We start from the raw sequence: 21,119 nt of genomic DNA, 5'->3' as shown, positions 1-21,119 counted from the left end.
ATTGTTTAAAGATTAATCCAATATATTCCAAGAATCGCTAGTCTGAGTGCCATCGGGTATTTTAATCCTATTTTTACTATAATTTATATTTTATATAGCTAGTTTATGTAATAAACCTTTTTATTCATCCCCACTTTTTTGACATCCTTACTGTTTTTCCCACCCCTTGTCCGTTCCCTCAGCCCTTTTTGTGCGCCAGTGTCACCTGTTTTGCAAACTTGAATCATGTTGCACTGGATTCGTGACGTAATTGTGTGGCTGCGGTGCAGAATAAAACATGTTTGGTTTTAATTTTGCTTTTCTGTTACAGAGATATTAGCAATCGGAGTATTTGGTACCTAATGAGTTAATTTTCATTAAATCCAAGTGGCTGATATCAGAGAGTTTCTACTGGGGTGTGTACGTCTCCCTGCTGTATGACATTGACCAATTTTAAGCAGGCAGCATCACACAAGAACAACTCAGTACACCTGGTGTCTCCAGCATTAGATCAGATAGGCAGGTTGGACAGCAGTGTGAGCAGCCTCTTGTTACCTCAGCACCCCTGATATCCCCGGTACTAGATCAGATAAACAGGTGGGACAGCGTTGTGAGCAGCCTCTTGTTACCTCAGCACCCATGGCATCTCCAGTGCTAGATCTGGTCGACAGGGTGGACAGCAGTGTGAGCAGCCTCGTCTTACCTCAGCAACCTGGTATCTCCAGTATTAGACCAAACAGGGTAGACAGCAATGTGAGCAACCTTTTGTTATGTTAGTACTTCTGGTATATCTAATACTAAGTCAGAAAGACATACACAAAAGTGTGCAGCAACACAACAAAAAGAACACTTCACCACTATAACTGCAAACAGGCTCCCCCTGTGTGACATGTATGACAGGCAGCCTGAGCTCACTGCAGTGCAATTACACATTCCTGTGAGCACAGAAATCCTAAAGGGTGCTTTACACGCTGCGACATCGCTAGCGATAGCATCCACCCCCATCGTTCGTTCGACATTTGGTGATCATTGCCGTAGCGAACATTATCGTTACGGCAGCGTCACACGCACATACCTTTGTAGCGCTGTCGCTGTGACTGCCGAACAATCCCTCCTTCAAGGGGGAGGTGCGTTCGGCGTCACTAAGCGGCCGCCCAATAGCAGACGAGGGGCAGAGATGAGCGGGACATAACATCCTGCCCACCTCCTTCCTTCCTTATTGCCAGTGGACGCAGGTAAGGAGATGTTCGTCGTTCCTGCGGTGTTGCACATAGCGATGTGTGCTGCCGCAGGAACGACAAACAACCTCGCTACTGACCAGACACCGATTTTTGTTAAATGAACGACGTGTCACAGACCAACGATTTTTGCCTCTTTTGCGATCATTTAAGGTCGCTCATAGGTGTTACACGCTGCAATGCCGCTAATGATACCAGATGTGCGTCACAAACACCATGACCCCGACGATATATCGTTAGCGATGTCGCAGCGTATAAAGCACCCTTTAGTCTAATTACTGGCACCTTTGATCATTGATCTGCCTCCACAGCTGAGTTTAGTTGTCACGTTACAAATCCTTGTCTCCGCTCTCCTCCTCTTGTAACCCTGTCACCTCTGCTGTACTGTCCCTCCCCCACACTGCCCATTAGGAGAAGAGAGCTAAAAGATGTCAGTAATCCCTGATATCTATTGTGCTCAACTTATAATGGCTCTGCAGTGTGATTACTGACACCTTTCAGCTCTCCGCTCCAGACAGGCAGTGGGACAGTCAAGGAGAACTGATAGAAGAGGTTGTAATATGACACAGCTAAACTCAGCTGTGCTGCACACTCAGACTGCCAGAAGATGAAAGATCAAAAAGTTTCAATAGTGACACTCTGCTCTGCTGTTCTCATAGCAACTTGTAATTGCAGTGGAATAAGATCAGACTGTCTGACGTTACATGCCTCCCACAGAAATGAGTAGCCTCACATAGGGGTTTTCTAAGCTATTTTGAAGTCTGTTCTTTTTTCCTTCCTTGGTTGCTACCTGCTCAAGATTGGTCAATCTCATACAGGATAGGTGAAAACTATCTGATGACACCCATTTGGACTTAACGAAAAAAAAAATTGAGTTCATTTTCATTAAGATCTCAGTAATAGAGGGGTGAAATAATAAAAAAAAAAACCCTCCAAAAACCAGAGTTTTATTCTGCAGCCACTATTACATGATATGTCCATTTCAACATGGAAAATTTGTTGAAAGGTCCTCTTTAACTCCTTCATGACCAAAGACTTACAGTGGATGCGAAAAAGTATTCAGAACCCTTAATTTTCTCACTCTTTGATTGCAGCCATTTGGTAAATTCAAAAAAGTTTTTTTTTTTCTTTCTCATTATTGTACACTCTGCACCCCATCTTGTTTTTTTTCTGTCAAGATGGGGTGCAGAGTGTACATTAATGAGAAAAAAAATACACTTTTTTTGAATTCACCAAACGGCTGCAATGAAACAAAGAGTGAAAAATTTAAAAGGGATCAAAATACTTTCTGTACCCACTGACAGAATCGGACTGGTTACCGGGAGGAATCTCCAGTAATACCAGGCCTGGCCGCGGTTACCTGCACTGAACTCTGGACCTCTCACCTGAGCTCTGGAGTGCAGCCTGGACTGAACTCGGGGTTTGTAGGACTGAACCGCGAGTGCTGAATGATTCCACGGCGATTGCAGTTCAGTTCATGTCACAGCTGCGGACAGGCCGGGCTGAATTCCAGAGCTCAGGTGACAGCTTCGGAGTTCAGCCTGGCCTGTCCGCAGCTGTCACCTGAACTGAACTGCAATCGCCGGGTGAATCGGTCGGCGCTTGTGGTTCAGTCCTGCAAACCCCAAGTTCAGTCCATGCTGCACTCCGGAGCTCAGGTGAGAGCTCCAAAGTTCAGTGCAGGTAACCGCGGCCAGGCCTGGTATTACTGGAGATTCCTCCGGTAATGAGTCCGACGCTGCCCACTGAATATGTTCTGGCCATTTCTGTCCCTTTTTAATGCGGGCTCATGTAGCGAGCCCGCATTATTCCCCACATGTCTAGTGATCTGATCAGCAGACATGTGCAGCTAACAGGCGCGGGTGGATTGGAGATAACGCTGTTAACCCCTTAGATTGCTCTGACAGTGCAATCTAACAAGCTCTGGGAGGGATCACGCTGTTTCCTGCTGCCATCGATGGCCCCGTGACTCTATCATGGTGCGCCAAAGTTGGTTGCGATGACAGTGCGGGGTTAGTTAATGACCCCTGTCGCTATCATGACATGTTTCCTGAAGCATCACTCTGATCAGTAGAAGGGATCAGACAGTGCAGGCATAAAGTCCGAGGCAGAATGAATGGTATTGTTCAAAAATACAGCTTGTCCCGCAAAAAAACAAGACCTCATATGGCAATATTGACAGAAAAATAAAAATGTTATGGCTCTTGGAAGAAGGGGAGGGAAAACCAAAAACGAAAAAAGGAAAATCGCCCAGGGGTGAAGGAGTTTATGTAGAGGAACTCATCAGATGTTCCTTTTCTTGCATTTATCAGCAACTCGACTTTTGTTACTTATTCTTTGGCTCCTTTTGCTTTCTTGAATTCATTAACGATTAATGTCTATAATTGAAATTGACAATTGTTAATGATCAGTAACTGGTAAGAAGTGATTAACCCTGCGCCATCAACTCCGCATTTGTATTGCCAAGGTATGAAGACTTGGGAATGTCATGGATTGATTGATGATCTTAATAGTTGTGTCAGGAGGTCTTTTAAAATGTAAACCGTGGGAGACTGTAGAATTGATTCTTGTCTGAATCATTACTTTGAAGAGTCTTGTAGAGGAATATACTGTGTACACAGCCCACCGAGAATGTCTAACAGCCCACACTGTGTGGGTGTCAGCTCGATATCAAAGCCATTGCTGCAATCCAGAATATTGCACGCATAGACAGAAGACCACAAAAATCAGTATGGATTTTGTGGCGCCCCTGACCTGGTCAGGCATCACTGAGTACTGCACCCATGCTGAGTCAGTACAAACAGGTAATCCCAAAGGCTGACTAGTGTGTGTACGCACAGACACAAAGTACCCAGAACACACACACAGCTTAGAGGGAACCCCTGGGCAGACGTAGCCCTCGCATCTCAGCTAGTGGTGGAGTGGTGGGACTGGAGACGGGAGTTGTGCAGTGGCAGTCAAAGGAGTAGGAGTGGACCAGCCGAGTCTGAGGTGCAGACACAAGTGAGTGGACACTAGTCAGACCCTGTACCTGTAGTGGCTGCTGGCGGGGGAGTTCAGTCACCAGAAGTTGGACAGAAAGACGCTGGGGAAATCAGCTAGTCTGGAGGACACTGAGGGAACCAGCTGGTTGTGTACGGAGACTTCTGGAGGGCTAGGCACGCAGGGGAAACAGGTTCCCGAAGTAGGCTCAAGTTTAACTACCTACTAAACCTGCCGGTGGGGTGCACATAAGTCCCACACCAACCATCACAGAACCCGCAGCATCAACAGCAATGAGGGGGCCCATAAGGAGAATCGAGACTGGAGCCTTCTTATCCTTGGTCCACGCTGTCAGCAAACGAGTCAGAAAGGGGAGGAAGGCAGCCATGACTTCCCTGGGTGATACCCGCAGGACTTCAAGTCAAGGGTCATCCGAAACAAGAAGTGCTAGGAAGGCGAGTCAGCAGTCACCCCTATGTCGGCCTGAAGGATACTTGGTTTCACCTGGTTCATCATAGCATCGCCCGGGTTGTCTCACTCTACCATCGAAAGTGAGTAAAAACCCTGAAAGACATTTCTGCCTGTGTGTGAGTTCTTCTGCGACCTGTGGTACTACACACTTACACTTGAGCCCCTGGGGCCAGCCTCACTCTCGGGAGGCCATAACACCAGACTGCATTTACCATCAGCCCCAGACGCTCTCTAAACTGCAGTGGCAGCCATCCCCTGACCGCAATTACCGAGAGTGGCATCACGATTCCTATTGAAGTTAATCTGACATACCTGTTGCCAGAAGATTCCCCGCACCTGAAGACCCTGAGGCGACCTGCAGGTGAGGGGCTTCACATTCTCTACCACGAATAGTATAACTACCTGAAGCGTGTATTAGTGGAGCAGATCCTGCAGTCGGGCCCTTGAGTCTGAGGGAGCCTAATTGATTTCTATCCTCCAATATGAAGACCTAAGCACTATTCATTCAGTTCTGTACTTTTGTATCACACCTGGTCAAGTCCCTGTGAATGTATCATGAAGGGCTTCTCCGCATGTAGAAAAAAATTGAGAAAATGTCATTAGTAATAAATTCCGAAATAGCTTTAATTATGCACACTTGTCTTGGATGGTGAGGTGGGGTAATTGCTATAGAATTTAATTGGTTTCCATCTTGTTACATTGACAGAAACATGACTTAGGATGTGTGCATGTGAGTAGGAAGCTCCTCGTCCCTCACTTGGAGATGCTAGGGCTACTGAAGTAAGAGATCAATCACACTTCTGTGCTTGTCTTTTTGATCTAGTAGGAGAGATACCAGGATTACTGATGTAACAAGATGCTGCTCACACTGCTGTACTGCCGTTTATCTGATCTAGAACTGGAGATACCAGGGGTGCTAAAGTAAGAAGGGGCTGCTTACATTGCTGACCATTCTGTCTATCTGTTCTAATACTGGTGATACCAGGGTTACTGAGGTATCGATGCTATTTACACTGCTGACTGTTCTGTCTATCTGATCTACTACTGGAGATACCAGGTGTGATGGTGGAATAGGGGGGCTCTGAATCATGTTGTGTAGGTTCCTTTTTTAGGCATTGTTCACTGTCCATTCTCTCTATTGCTTGTGTGTACATTGTATTGTCTGTAGGTGATAACCCCCTGTAGTGTTTCTGTTCCCAAGTCTGGGGGAGGGAGGCCTGAGATCCACCTAAACTCTCTGCTTACCTGAAGAATGAGTGAGTCTGTTTGAGAACTTCAAGAGAGAAGGACTAAGATTGATCCTCTGGGCAGAAGCTGCAGCTTCTCAGAGAGACCTGGAAATGTATCGCTTACGGCACTATATTCATGTGTCTGGATTATTTTTACCTTCCGTGTGGTGCATTATGTTATGGACCATTTGATTGCTTGGAATAAATGTTCCTTGGATTGACCATTCATCTCTTGCTCTGTTGATTGTGTGAAATGAGAGAAGTACCCCATCACACCAGGGTTACTGAGGTAAGAAGAGGCTGTTCACACTGCTGTCAATCCTGTCTATCTGATCTAATACTGGAGATACCAGGGTTACTAAGGTAAGAAGAGGTCAATTACACTCCTGTGCATATCTTTCTGATCTAGTACTAGAGATACCAATGGTACTGATGTAACAAGATGCTGCTCACACTGCTCTACCCACTGTCTATCTGATCTATTACTGGAGATACCAGGGATGCTGAAGTAAGAAGGGGCTGCTCACAACGCTGACCATTCTGGCTATCTGCTCTAATACTGGAGATACCAGAGGTGTTGAGGTAAGAAGAGGCTGCTCACACTGCTGTCCATCCTGTATATCTGATGTTATACTGGAGATACCAGGGGGCTGGGGTAACAAAAGGCTGCTCACACTGCTGTCTATCCTGTCATTCTATATGCTAAGCGGCTGGTGTTACATGGTGGTGACTTGACGGTATGTGCTATAGGTTATCCTGATGTCACACCAGCGGAACTTACTGCTGGCTCACAGGCACTTGTACTATAACATTCTAGGATAAGTTTCTGTAAGGACAAAAAGATTGCGGCCCTTTTTATTAATGTAGTTTTCAATATTAAAAGAATTTTTTAAAGTAATTGTTTACTACTGAACACTCTATTCTTAACTGCTAATATGCCACACATAAAATAATGTAAAAAAACAGACATATACTGAACCGTGGACCAGCCCCACTTCTGTAATGCTGGCACTGCGATTCCTGGCGGTCATGGGACATTATTACAATAAGTTACATCACGTATCTTCTGCAGCCAGTCAATAATTGCTGTTTATATATATATATATAATATATATATATATATATATATATATATATATATATATATATAATAAAAATGTAGCACCCAGGGGGATGGGTGTAGTAGTGAGGCATGGGTCTCGTACTTGCTTTACTCGTCATCAGGCCGGTGTGGTGGTCTGGGATGTCGCAGTGGCTTGCCCGGCTTCGTGCCCCGAGGTGTACACCAATAAGGAGGTAGGATGATGGGGGTTGTAATAGGAAGATTGTCATGACGCCACCTGTGGTACGCGGCCAGAGATTAGCCTCCGCTGCTGTCGCTGTCCTCCGAGACATGGAGGATGGTAGTAGCAGCCGAAGATGGTATCACTCCCCACAGGCGGGGCAGGCTCCGGGAAGAATGATGAGGGGAGTAGTGATGGTGATGGCCTTAGGCGCGGAGCGGCGGCGCCGGTAATAAGACTCCGAGTCAAATGCTGCGGTTCCAGTTGTCTTTACTCACTCTTTGTGTCTCTCGCCCGGGTTGTAATGGTCACCCTCTGGGATGTGCCCCGTCGACCTCGGATAACTTAGAAGCAGTCACCGGTGTTTGAAAGTAAAAAGTCCTTTTTCAGAGTTGCCATTCCAGCTGTGAGGAACCTGGACTGAGCGCTCCGCTCCAAGCCGCAGGCACCATGAAGAGAAGAGAAGAAAGTGGTGATGGTGACGTATCCCAGAACTGGTGTCCCAGGTCAATTGACTGAAGAATGTGTGAGTTTGCTCCTACTTCTACTCCAAGTGGAACCCGCCTTCCACCTTCCAGGTGGCTGGCTTCAGTGATCGGGGAAGTCCCATGCCTCGTGATGGCCACCTCTCCCTACCTACCCTGAACCATCCCCCCCCGTGAGAAGGCTCCTAAGCTATATGTAATGTGTGAATGTGGAACACCGGTGCTTAACCCCCTACTTACTCTGTGGCGACTAGAGCCTCAGGGGCGCCACATACATATATATATATATATATATATATATATATATAAGCAAGGATGGTTGACCTTAGGGAGATCAACATCCACCACTGCGGAGACACCATCACGTGTTTCTCAACGCAGTGATTCTAGAGCAATGCCCCCTGGGAAATATTCAAAGCAAGAAGGCCTGCGGAGACACCATCACATGTTTCTCAACGCTGGCAGGAAACTAGCCAGGTCTTTCACCGGGAACGAACAACCACGGGAAGGGCAGTCTCCAGTCAAGGAGACCACCTATGCCAAACATGGTATCCATCCACAGACAGCCGTTTCCTAGCCATTTCCTAGTCTTTTACTAGGCAATGTCCCACTAGCCAGATTCCTACTCCACACTGATGAGGGGCAAATACCCCGAAACGGCTGTCTGTGGATGGATACCATGTTTGGCATAGGTGGTCTCCTTGACTGGAGACTGCCCTTCCCGTGGTTGTTCCTTCCCGGTGAAAGACCTGGCTAGTTTCCTGCCAGCGTTGAGAAACATGTGATGGTGTCTCCGCAGGCCTTCTTGCTTTGAACTTTTTATTTATATATATATATATATATATATATATATATATATATATATATATATATATATATATATATATATATATATATATATATATATATATATATATATATATATATATATATATATATATATATATATATATATATATATATATATATATATATATATATTTGGTTCTTACACTTTGTATGTCTCGTCAGCATTTGACACAGATTTCAAGCCTCCTTCGAAACGATTTTTTTTTTAGCTATTGTTATGTAGCAAAAAAGGAGCACATTTCTGGCACTGCAGAAAATAAAGTACAGAAATAAGTTGCCTTTTACACGGAGACTCTTAGTTGAGGAACTGCAGATCTGCGGCAAAAATATGAGAGTTAGACTCCGATTACTGAAGAATCCAGTAGTAAGTGTCAGATTAAATCCAACACATGAATATACCCATAGGGCTGCGCTCTGATTGTTATTGGTTCAACCTGCAAAGAGACTAATGTTCTGTGCGCGGTAGCACCCCCAGCACATCACAGGGCAGTAATTACTGATTAATAGTGACATCCTAATTGGTTTCTCACATTTCTCGGATGATGTAATCTCATTCCTCCAGTTCGGCAAATGCAACAATTAAAAAAAAAAAAAAGTTAAGATGTGTCTTAGAAGAGTAAAACAGACTCTCGTCGTCTTCTTACTCCTGCTGTGATCATTTTGTATTTGTATCAAGTGAATGAGCGGATTTTTACATTTTTAGTTTTCTTTTTTCTTTTTCTTTTTGTTAAATTCAAACACGTCATCATTTTAATAATTGATATCTAAATTGACCATTGTGCCTCTAGTCCATATCTACCCTCTCCTATTGCCCTGGGACCCACGTTGCTAGTTTTCCTTGCTGATCATTAATTTACTAAGTAACAACACTTGAAGGTGAAGTTTTAGTTTTTGGATTATTTTAATAAAGTAAATGCCAAGTAGAGAAGGGCAATTTGATCAGTACTGCCCTAATTCAGCGTCCAGATGGTCCTCCTTCACTTCTGCGTCCAGATGTACCCAGAATGCCGGATGCAGAAAGGAAGACCGGCTGTCACTGAGGACCATCTGGTCGTCGGGAATCGAATTGCCCTTCTTATGTCTAGTTAGAGCTCATTATCTTCTGTTTAGCCTCTGTCTACACCCAACAAGTGTGAATTTCATTGTCCAATCTGAAGCTCCTCAGACATGGATAGTTGTGCTTAATTCTAATATCCTTTTTTTTACCTCCCTGCATAGAAGACACCATTACCCTTTTTAGATGACCGATGGCGCCTCTACTATACGTAACACTTAGACACTGCGCTGATAACGTTGCAGTATCTTTACATATATTACTATAATGTGAATGGTCTTGGAAACTAAGTAAGATTTCTCCTGTCTCTGGGGACTATTGTCAGGATAATCTCATGTTAAGAGAGTCGGCTTCCCAACCTTTCATCTACTATCCTGTATCACAGCCGACCTCTGGCAGCATCAATAAAGGAAGGCACTGTTTTTCCATTTCATGCAGATTTTTAATGCGAAGAGAGTTAAATTGATCTTTTCAGAGCCACAAAAGATTCACAACTAGCACAATGTCCTATGTAGACTCCGCTGTCATAACCGATCTATTGGAGCGTATACTGCCAGATCGTATCTGCTCATATATATGTAGACATTTAGATCAAGAGAGACATGACACTAGTATAGGGTCCCATTAAAGACAGGTCACCTTGCCAGGGTTGATGGGCATACATGAATTGGCCAATTTTTGTACTAAGAACCTTCATTTTTCTATATAGCATTAATGCAGCTTAAATGTAATATATTATATGTTTGTGTGACGCCCTGGACTAGCCAGGTTGTCACAGGTAGTCCCATACACACACGCCCCCCCCCCCCTCCTTAGTAAGGTGACAGCAGCCAAACCACAACCCTTAAACCCTTGTCACCTCCCTCCAGGTTTTATGGTCACACCAGGAAGGCAGAGCCAGGTGGTTGGCTCCGCCCACTGAGGAGTTCACAAGCCCTGAGGCAGGAAAGACAGTAGATGAGCTTTGACAGTGAAGTGGAGTGGAGTGAAGTTCAAAGGCAGACCTGTGTCTAGGTCTGCCATAGGCTACATCAGGTGTCTGGGTTGGAGCCCAGTCACCTCTGGCAAGGAGGCAGACGGTAGTGGCCGCCTGCAGGAGCTGAGATTACAGCCGGTGGAACCGTAGGGACCGGGGACGGGCGGTGGCCAGCCGGTACTGAACCGGGGAACCGATTGGAAACCGGAGTACCAGGAGGGGTACTCAAACCCAGTATGAGGCCCAGAAACAACTGGGCTGAGTCAAATCAACTGATTGAGGACTGGACTTTAGGACCTTTCCCACATAAGACCCGACTGAAGACAACAGCCCAACCATAGGGTTAAAGCCACCGCCCAGGCATAAAGACCCGAGGGGCCAGCGTTTGTGGGCAAAGAGGGCTCTCCTGACACATATCAAACCGGGGAGCGGACTACCATTGCTCAGGCATAGGAGTCATGGTTTCCACATAAATGAGGTGCAGGAGAAAGGCAGAAACCACCAACCTGATAAGGGGAAAACTGCAGCCGGCTGCGGGCACCATTCACCGTCTTGTTTGGTTTACCAGAGACTCCAGCGTGTTTGTCATAGTGAGTACAACAGTGCCTTCGGACCGCGCACCGCGCCGCACCGCACCGACACCCCAGCACGCATCCATTCCCCCACCTCAGCACCTTCGCTCGGGCCCCCAGGACCATCATCCCTCTACCCACGGAGGGGGTCAACACCAAGCTGCGCAACACCGTCCCCGGGAGCTTAGTCAACGGCAGCGGTGGTGTCCATCCGTTCACCACAACCCGTGGGTGGCGTTACAAACTTAAATCCCCTACAAACAACCGCGGCTCCGGCCGTGGACCTCCCCACCGAAGTCCCCACGTGTAGCGCCAACCCCCTTACAGAGTGACGTGACCCCCGGGTCCATGAAGAGCTTCAGCCACCCACCGACGAGCACGGATCCGAGCAGCTCGGCAGCTGGCCAAGCCCTGTGGCGGTACATTTGCATATGTCTTGGCGATTACAGAGTGCTGCTGTAGCCCTTTGTTTGTGTTTCATGTAGTTTTATCAGTTAGTACATGTTCACACTTGCTATATGTGGAGATGCAGTTTTCTTGTTTTTTTTCAGTATGTATTTTGATGTATTGACAGCAGGGAGTTGGAGCTCATTTTGGTGGAGTCGGTATAAAATGCACGGAATGCAACTCCTAAAATATATAATAAACTGGGGACAGTAGTGCAATGCAGAGTGTGATGGAAATTTTTTCATAGACATTTGGGAAAGTTATGAAATGTCCTATAAATGTCTGTTCTATTTCTGATCTAAGGCTGCATTCACACACAGCGTTTTTGCTGCGTTTTTTGAGGATACGTTTTTCAGCTGCAAAAGCAGATCAGCTTTTTAAAAAACCACATCATCTGAAAGGTTTTTGAGCTCATAAATAATACTTTCAATAGCAAAAGCAGATTAGAAAAATGCCACAAACTGACTGTTCAATCTTTGTAAGGAGCCAAACAAAACGCTGTATCTGAATGTCCTATCTTTTCACCCAACTGCCTTTGCTGGATGCCAGAGTCACATTTCACTGAATTATTTTGTCATCAATGTTCGATATTTTTGTGACATGAAAGAAATTGTTAGTAAGACACTGGCAGTAACAGATACTAAAGCTCATCACACCGGCCAGTTTCTCCAGGCCTTAGTAGAAAAAGTTCTGCAAGATTAGGAACGCAAAAAAGAACAGGTTCTTGCCATTGTAGCAAACAATGCTTCAAACATAAGTACAATTAAACTGATGAATGAGAGTAATGAACAACATCTAGAAGAAAATTTAGGATTTAGTATGTGTGAGATGGAAGGCCACAGTGCTGTTCATGTAACTGAGGAACAAACAGATATTACAATAGAAGATCAGCAAAATGATACTTTAGGATTAGATGATCTTGTTGAAGCTGCTTCAAAACACTTTCATATTCATCACATGCGCTGTGTTGTGCACACGCTGCAGCTGGCAATAAGAGAGAGTCTGCAAGACGAACCCCGGTTTCACACATCCGTCTTTTTGCCGGTTTGGCGGATACGGCGCACTCCAGTACAGTGTATACAGTACAGTGGCAGCGCGACAAACGACAGTCACATGCTGTCATGTGACCGGAGCATGTAACCCGGAAGTTGTGGCGCTGCCACTGTACTTACTGTATCGTACTGTACTGGGGTGCGGCACATCCGCCAAAATCGGCGAAAAGCCGGATGTGTGAAACTGGGCAGACATGCTGGAAATCTGATTGGAAAAGTGAGGAAGTTGGTTATTGCCGCCAGAACCCCTAAAATTGATTCCATCTTGAAGAGTCATGCTGGGAAAGGGGCAATTGTTGATCAAGCCACTCGGTGAGGCAGCACTTATTTCATGACTGAGCGATTGCTTGAACTAAAATTGTTTCTTATAGATATGGTGAAGCCTCAAGTAACCTTAAATGAAGGTCAATGGACACTGGTGGCTGAATTGAAGGAATTGCTTAATCACCCATTTACCGTGACTAAAAAATTACAAGCTGAGGATTTAACTCCTGGCATTTTCATAAGGGAGTGGAAGAACTTGCTATTTTGCCTGTCCCAAAGAGGAGGTTTAATTGCAGATGGCATTTCTGCTTCAATGAAACGGAGAGAGACACAGCTATTGGAAAATAAAATTATTCTGGCAGCTGTTTATGTGGACCCAAGTCATCATATACTGCTTGATGATCAAGAGCTTACTAAAGGAAAAGAAGCTTTGAGTGAGGTATCAGTTAGGATGAGCAGCTACAGGACTGTCAGGCGCAAGAGGACTTGGGGCCTGACAGTGCTACTGCTGCCATATCTTCAACCTCATCAGATGAGGAGTTTAACTTTGACAAGTATTTGGATGACATGGAGAAGCAAAGTGTTGCCGCAAGGAAAAAGATTTCACTCCGTCTCCTATAGCAGCAGATTGACCAGATTTCAGTAAAACTTTTCACTTGCTCTCAAAGAAATAGAAAAATTCAACCGTTCATCAAAACTGACTGTGCATGAGGCAATTCCTTTATACCTGTAAATTGTTAGAGATGTTGCCCATGTGGTTATGGCTTTGCCTCCAAGCCAAGTTAGTGTAGAGAGGTTGTTCTCTAGCCTTAAAATTATTAGTTCAGATTTGAGGTCATCTATGAAGGAGGTCCTGGGTTCTAGTCCCACTAAGGACAACATCTGCAAGGAGTTTGTATGTCCTCTCCGTGTTTGCATGGGTTTCCTTCGGGTTCTCCGGTTTCCTCCCACACTCCAAAAAACATACTGATAGAGAATTTAGATTGCGAGCCCCAGTGGGGACAGTGTTGCCAATGTATGTAAAGCGCTATGGAATTAATAGCGCTATATAAATGAATAAATATTATTATTTATTATTATTGTACTACATTAACTAAATACATTTTTCACTTAACTATAAGCAATATATGTCGGAGTCTGAGTCGGAGTCGAAGGTTTGGCTTTCCGACTCCACAGCCCTGATTGACAGCCTCCATTTCTGACTGTGCTCTCATTCAATCAGCGACAGGGTGGTTTTAATTAGTGCGAGATCCTATCTGCCCATATATTTGTATACTTTTAGTCCAGAAGAGGCATGACGCTAGTATAGGGTCCCATCAAACAAAGGTCACCTTCCTGTGGGTGATGGGCTCACACGAATTGGCCAATTTTTACACAAAGACCCTTTTATTTTTCAAGTATACTCTATATAGCGTTAATGTAGTTCAAATTTCATATATTCTATGTTTGAATATGTCTTGGCACCTACAGAGTGCTGCTGTATCTTTTTGTTTGTGTTTTGTGTACACTGTGTGCAGAATTATTAGGCAAATGAGTATTTTGATCACATGATACTTTTTATACATGTTTCCTACTCCCAGCTGTATAGGCTTGAGAGCCAACTACCAATTAAGTAAATCAGGTGATGTGCATCTCTGTAATGAGGAGGTGTGTGGTGTAATGACATCAACACCCTTTCTGGCATGTATAGGAGTCACAACCAACATAGAAGCGTGAAGAAAACGGCTGCCGCAGTCCAGAAGGCAGGATAATCAAACTGGAGAAAAAAAGGGTTAATAGACCGCGCTGCCGTGGAAAATCAGTCAAACGTGGATGGCCTAGATTGTAATTTTGCAGCACCCCAGGGGGTCGGGGGAAAATACTTGTCACTGGGCCAGTGAGGGTCAGGGGATGTTACGAGTGGTCCTTCCCAGTTTCGTAACCCCAAGGTGTACATGGAGAGGAATGGGTGGATAAGGGTGATGGTGGAGGTTGATTTTGTGATGCCACCTGTGGTACGTGGCCAGGGAATTAGCCACCGCTGCTGTTGCTGTCCTCTGGGGTGGATGGTAGTAGCAGCAAAGATGGTTTCGCTCCGCACAGGTGGAGCGAGCCCCGGGGATGATGATGAAGGCTGTAGTAGTGGCGGGGGCTGTTGGTGTCGGGGCGCGGTGTGACACTGTCGGTAATAAGAGTCCGAGTCAGCTGCTGCGGTTCCAGGTTGTTTTACTCACTGTTATGCCACGCGCCCGGGTAGTACCGGTCACCCACTGTGATGGGCCCCGTCGACCTCGGATAAGTTGGAAGAAGCCACCGATGTTTGGAAAATGCCCTTTCTAAGAGTTGCCCCTTCAGTAATGAGGAACTACACAGGCCCCGTGATAGAAGAAAAAGGAAGGTGATGGTGGTGTCTTGTTGCCAGAACTGAAGTCCAGGGTAGACTAACTGAAGATTGTGTGAAGTTGCTCCTTCTTCTACCCCAAGTGGAACCCTCCCCACCAGGTTGTTGTCCTAGTGATCAGGAAGTCCCAAGCTTCATGTTGCCCAACCCCCCTGCCTACTCCTACTGTAGTCCAGCTCCCCAATGAGAAGGCTTTTAAGCTGTATGTAAAGTGTGAATGTGGAACACTGGTGATTAGCCCCTACTTACCCGAGGCGAATACCACACCTTAAATAAGGTGCAGTACTCTCTGGCAACTGGAGCCGCAGGGGCACCACATTTTTACCTGTCTAACCCCTATCAATCTCTAGGACAAAGGACTGTTTCTGCATTTGGACTGACTTAGAGTGCTGTACTCTGTCTTTTTTCTGGCGATCAGTGAAGGTCTCAGCTGTCGGACCACCTCAGATATATAAAGGATGGATAAATGACAATTTCTACTCACTGCATAAAAAAACCCCCAACATTTGTCTCTGACACATAGTACTTGAATATATGTGTATTGCAGATACTTCTCAAAATATACTGCTATCAGGAATACCATGGAGCAGATTTCACAAAGTTAGTGCCCTGGAAATGAGGAGAACCAGTCCTCTTATTTATTTTTCAAAAAGGGCTGTGTGAAAATAAAGAGAAATTGATCACTTGTTAAAGTCATATGGTCTAAATTTCCATTACAATTCTTCATTACAGAATGAAGAAAATAAGGGTCAACAAATCAATGGTTACTGTTTTTAACTGGAGTCTTTGGGCAGTGGGAAGCCAGTGAAGGGATTGGCAGAGTGGTGAGGCCAGGGAATAGCGTAGGGAGAGGTGGATTAATCGGGCCGCAGAGTTTAGGATAGATTGGAGTGGTGCAAGAGTGTTACAAGGGAGGTGTGACGCCCTGGCAAAACCAGAGTGTCACAGAGGTCTGCATCCATCTTTTTGGTGCAGATCTCACTCTCCCTTGGGGAGTTCCCAACACAGTTACACACAACACCACTGGGCGGAGCTGAGGGGTCTGAAGTGTCTGGGGGGGAACTATATAGGGAGTTCCCAGTTTTTGCAATGAGCAGTCTGCAGGAGGTGTGGAGTCTGGAAGGAGCTCCTGTGTGGAGCTTGGGGAGAGGGGCAGTAAGGGCCTCATAAAAAGGCCAGCCTCTTGTGGGGAACCGAAGTGGACCGGGACAGGGTAGTGACCCCCCGGTGCCGACTGTCGGGACCCGATCCAGACCCGTGCACGGAGCAGACACAGACAACAGGTAGGAAAAAAGCACCTGGATTACACCCCTGGGTGTGGGGCCTGTCCTCATAGCATCCAAGGGCACCAGTTACCAGCAACTTGGTTAATTCCTGGACTTGTGTCAGTTATTGCCTTATATCGTGAGTACTCCTGCACCACCCGGTCCAAGCCGTGGACTGCACCCGTCACTCCCAATCCATTGCACTGAGCCCCGGGACATCCACCCCTACCTACGGAGGGGTTAACATCCAGCTGCCATTCCATCGCCCCCGGGTGCCTTCCAACAGCAGCGGTGGTTTTCCATATTACCACACACCGTGGGTGGCGTCACGAAGTATCTACAACAATCCCCGTACATATACGTCCCTTTTTATTTGAGTGTCCGCTCGACCCCCGAGTCCGGAAACCCCTCTTGCCACTGTGGATCCGGATCCGAGCATCCCGACTGCTGACGTGGGGGCGGCACAGAGGCCACAGAGCAGGAGGTTGCAGTAGTCGAGGCGTGAGATGATGAGGGCATGCACCAATGTTTTTGCTGATTCTTGGTTAAGGAAACTAATGCAAGTCTAAAGGGGGCTTTACACGCTACGATATCGTTAATGTTTTATCGTCGGGGTCATGTCATTAGTGACGCACATCCGGCGTCATTAACGATATCGCAGCGTGTGACACTTTTGTGCAACCTAAAATGATCGCAAAAGCGGGCAAAATCGTTTGCCGCGGAGAGGTAGTCCTAAAACAAAAAATCGTTCTCTTCTAATTAGCGATGTTGTTCCTTGTTCCTGCGGCAGCACACATCGCTGTGTGTGACACCGCAGGAGCGAGGAACATCTCCTTACCTGCCTCCACCGCCAATGCGGAAGGAAGAGGTGGGCGGGATGTTTACGTCCCGCTCATCTTTGCCCCTCCGCTTCTATTGGACGCCTGCCGTGTGACGTCGCTGTGACGCCGCACGACCAGCCCCCTTAGAAAGGAGGCGGATCGCCGGCAAGAGCGACGTCGCAGGACAGGTAAGTCTTTGTGACGGGGGTGCGCGATTTTGTGCGCGACGGGCAGCGATTCGCCCGTGTCACACAAACGATGGGAGCGGGTACGCACGCTAGCGATATCGGTACCGATGTCGCAGAGTGTAAAGCCCGCTTATGGGTAAAATCTGCACATAACTCTGCATACCCGCAAAATAAATTGACATGTAGTGCAAAAATACACAGCATCAAAAACTCATGGTTGGATTATAGCCTACATCATATGTTTACATATTTACTGTGTGATTATTTCATAATACAAAATATTAATTCATATTCTGTCTGTAAAAATATATTAAGAATGTTGATGCATTGATATTTTAAGTGTTTCTTTAGATCTGGATCGTTATTACAGTATAATGTATTAAAATATTTATTTTCTAAAAATGAAGCCAAATTTTAAATTCCATTTCACAGCAAGCCGTAAAACACTTTAACTGTATTTGCTGCCATCTGCTGGCTGAAAGCGAAATAAATTATGCATAATTTCATCTGCCGCAAATAGTACTGTAGACAGTTGTAGATGTAGACTTTATTAAAGACGAAGTCTCGTTAGCAATAATATATTATGACCTAGACCAGAAGACTGAAACACACGGGCGCGTGGGCCACATGTGGCCCCTCAATCTGCTTCTTGAGGCCCGCAGGCACGTGCTGCCCTTAACGATCGCAGAAAGTGCAGGAGCTGCAGCCATCAGCGCTTTATTTGAGATTAATGTTTTCCCGGCGCTGTACAGTTTAAAGCTCTCTGCACAAGTATTCCAACAGCAGCCACTGGCCAATTAGAGACCAACAGCTGAAGTCATAGCTTCAGCTGTTGGCCTCTGATTGACCGGCGGCTGTTATTGGAATATTTGTTCTGAGAGCTTGAATCTGCACAGCGCCGGGAAAACATTAATCCCAAATAAAGCGCTGATGGCTGCGTCTGCTGCACTTTCTCGATCAATAAGGGGGCACGTGCCTGCGGGCCACAAGAAGCAGGGAAGAGGACGCCGAGGGAACGGAGGACAGGTGAGAAGAATGTTTTGGTTTTGTATGTGTATATGAAGAATAGACATTGCTACAAGAAGACGACCAGTAAAGGGGACATTAATACAAAAAGATAACCTTCATTGGCACATTAGTAAAAGGGAACAAGGATGGGCACTTTACTACAAGGGACAAGATGATCACATTACTACAGGAAGGACACATTACAGGATGGGCACAAGAATGGGTACATTAATACAGGATGGGCACAAAGATGGGGCACAATACAACAGGATCGGTACTAGGATGAGCACATTACTACAGGATAGGCACATTATTACAGAATGGGGACAAAGATGTGCTCATTAGTACAGGATGGGGACAAAAATGGGTACATTACTACAGGATGGGGACATGGATGGGACATATTACTACAGGATGGACACATTACAGGATGGGCACAAGTATGGCACATTACTACAGGATGGGCACAAGGATGGGCACATTACTACAGGATGGGCACAAGGATGGGCACATTACTACAGGATGGGCACAAGGATGGCACATTACTACAGGATGGGCACAAGGATGGGCACATTACTACAGGATGGGGACTAGGATGGGCACATTACTACAGGATAGGGACAGAGATGGGCACATTACTACAGAGTGTGGACAATGATTGGGATATTAGTACAGTATGGGGACCAGGATGGGCACATTACTACAAGGGGACCAGAATGGTACATTATTACGAGATGTTGTCCAAAATTACTATATGGGGATAAAATGCAAAAAAAAAAAAATCAAAATAAAGCGTAACTTTTTTTAATCAAAAATATTTTTTTATATTTAAACAAAAAAGTGCACATGTGTTTATAATAAACGAGCAAATAATGTTCAAAAACAGTGATCCAAAGGTGTATAAAAAAAAACCAAACATGGTACCACTAAAAATGTCTTTGAAAGAATCCGGGTCCCCAAATTATTTTTTCTCTGTGTGCGGCCCATATACCCAACTGCTAAGTTTGAGACTCCCTGCTCCTATTCTGGTATCCTGGAAGGCAGCTACTGAGTAACCTCCTTAATCCATGGACGTTAATATGATTTTGTCTCTCCTCTTCCCAGCAGTGACCTGTAAGATCCTGTCTACTAAATCCCTTCCTACCTCCAAGTGAGCAGACGTTCAGATCAGACAGAGGACTAAGGACATCAGCTGCTCTCAACAACACAACAAAAGAGAAGCGACGACGATCTCCAGCCCACCACCTCCAAGGCCCATGTGGTTGGGGCACTGATGGCTCTTAAACTTTATATAGTAATGATGCTGCTCTGTGGAAGTACTGTTTCCGAAAAATCCCTTTCTTACAGTATTGCACCATTGGATTTTGGATACGTACCGACTGGAAGCTACGACACCAACGCCTACCATGAGCCAGGACCTATAGGCTTGTTGTTTCACCTAGTACAAGGATTCCTATATATTGTACAGCCCAATGCATTTCCTCAAGGTACGTGCCGATACCTGCATTATTTACTCTGGTCTTATTTGAGACGCAACGATATGTCACCTACACGTGATTATTACGGGCTGAATTAGAATCCATGTTGTAATCATTTTTGGTTCCCATCAACATTAAGGCTGGATATATATTTGGCTGTAATGGTAACGTCATAGGCCTTATAGGGATAATATATTCAGTTTGCTCTTCTAGCCCTATAGCTAAAGTTCCCTGATTGAGGGACAATGTCTTGTTGGCACTAAGACGCGCCCGTGGGTTTTGTGGGGGAGGGCTACACGTCACCGGGCCGGTTTGGGATGTCACAGCGGCCTGGCCCGGTTCCGTGACCCCGGTGGTGTCAATTAAATGGGGGAAGATGAGGCTGGGGGTTGTTATTCGTGAGGCCACCTGAGGTATGCGCCTACAAGGGGCGCCACCGCTGCAGGATGTCTTCTCTCTGGGGCGGATGATAATGCAGCTCGGATGGTACAGCTCTCCACAGGCAGAGCTTTGGCCTCAGAGAATATGTTGGGAGTAGTAGTCCCCTGGGACATCCAGAGGGGGTAGTGGCACACCAACCCTGCCAGCCACCCCCATTATAGATTATGTACCATATTCTAGGTGGGCTGAAAACCCATTCTTTCATACATATTTTAAGATCATGGTTCAAGGGAGAGGGGAAGAAGATTTTCCAGTATTTCCTTAGATAATAGTTTCCCTTTCCCTTGTGCTGCCATTCAATGATCCTGTTTACAAGAGAACAGACCTCCATTACATAATGTAAAGGTATTCTCATGTAAAAAACTGGTGCTACTCTAATAAAAATGTAAAAGATTTCAGTGATGCTTGGATGAGTGTAATAAGCATAAGCACTCTATATTTTTGGGGGATAACTTAATCCAAGCAAACCTAGAATAAAAGAGCATGAAGGGGCACTTACCCATAATAAAGAGAAAATGAATGGTGAGTGCCACTTCATGCTCTTCTATTCTTTGTTTGATAGTCTAATACAAATTGCGAGATCCATAAATAAAAGTAAACTTACCCCATACCCACAAAACAATAATAATATTTATTCACTTACATAGCGCCATTAAT

The 21,119-nt window shown here is 45.5% G+C and overlaps 1 protein-coding gene across 10 annotated transcripts in view; it reads left to right on the top strand.

Moving 5' to 3' along the window:
* PROM1 (prominin 1) overlaps positions 1-21,119 on the top strand; it is a 316,884-nt gene that overhangs the window by 30,459 nt on the left and 265,306 nt on the right. For 8 of the 10 annotated variants that reach the window (XR_012753974.1, XR_012753970.1, XR_012753971.1 and 5 more), the window contains one exon: positions 19,648-20,030. Coding sequence is in view for 3 of the 10 variants with exons in the window: in XM_075346904.1 (XP_075203019.1) it covers positions 19,817-20,030 (214 nt within the window). In the remaining 7 variants the exon portion in view is untranslated. The remainder of the gene's footprint in view (positions 1-19,647; positions 20,031-21,119) is intronic. The other 2 variants (XR_012753972.1, XR_012753973.1) reach the window with 1 other exon arrangement.

Source organism: Anomaloglossus baeobatrachus, chromosome 1, assembly GCF_048569485.1.
Source record: "Anomaloglossus baeobatrachus isolate aAnoBae1 chromosome 1, aAnoBae1.hap1, whole genome shotgun sequence".
Lineage (NCBI taxonomy): Eukaryota > Metazoa > Chordata > Amphibia > Anura > Aromobatidae > Anomaloglossus > Anomaloglossus baeobatrachus.
This window is presented reverse-complemented; position numbering and strand designations above follow the sequence as displayed.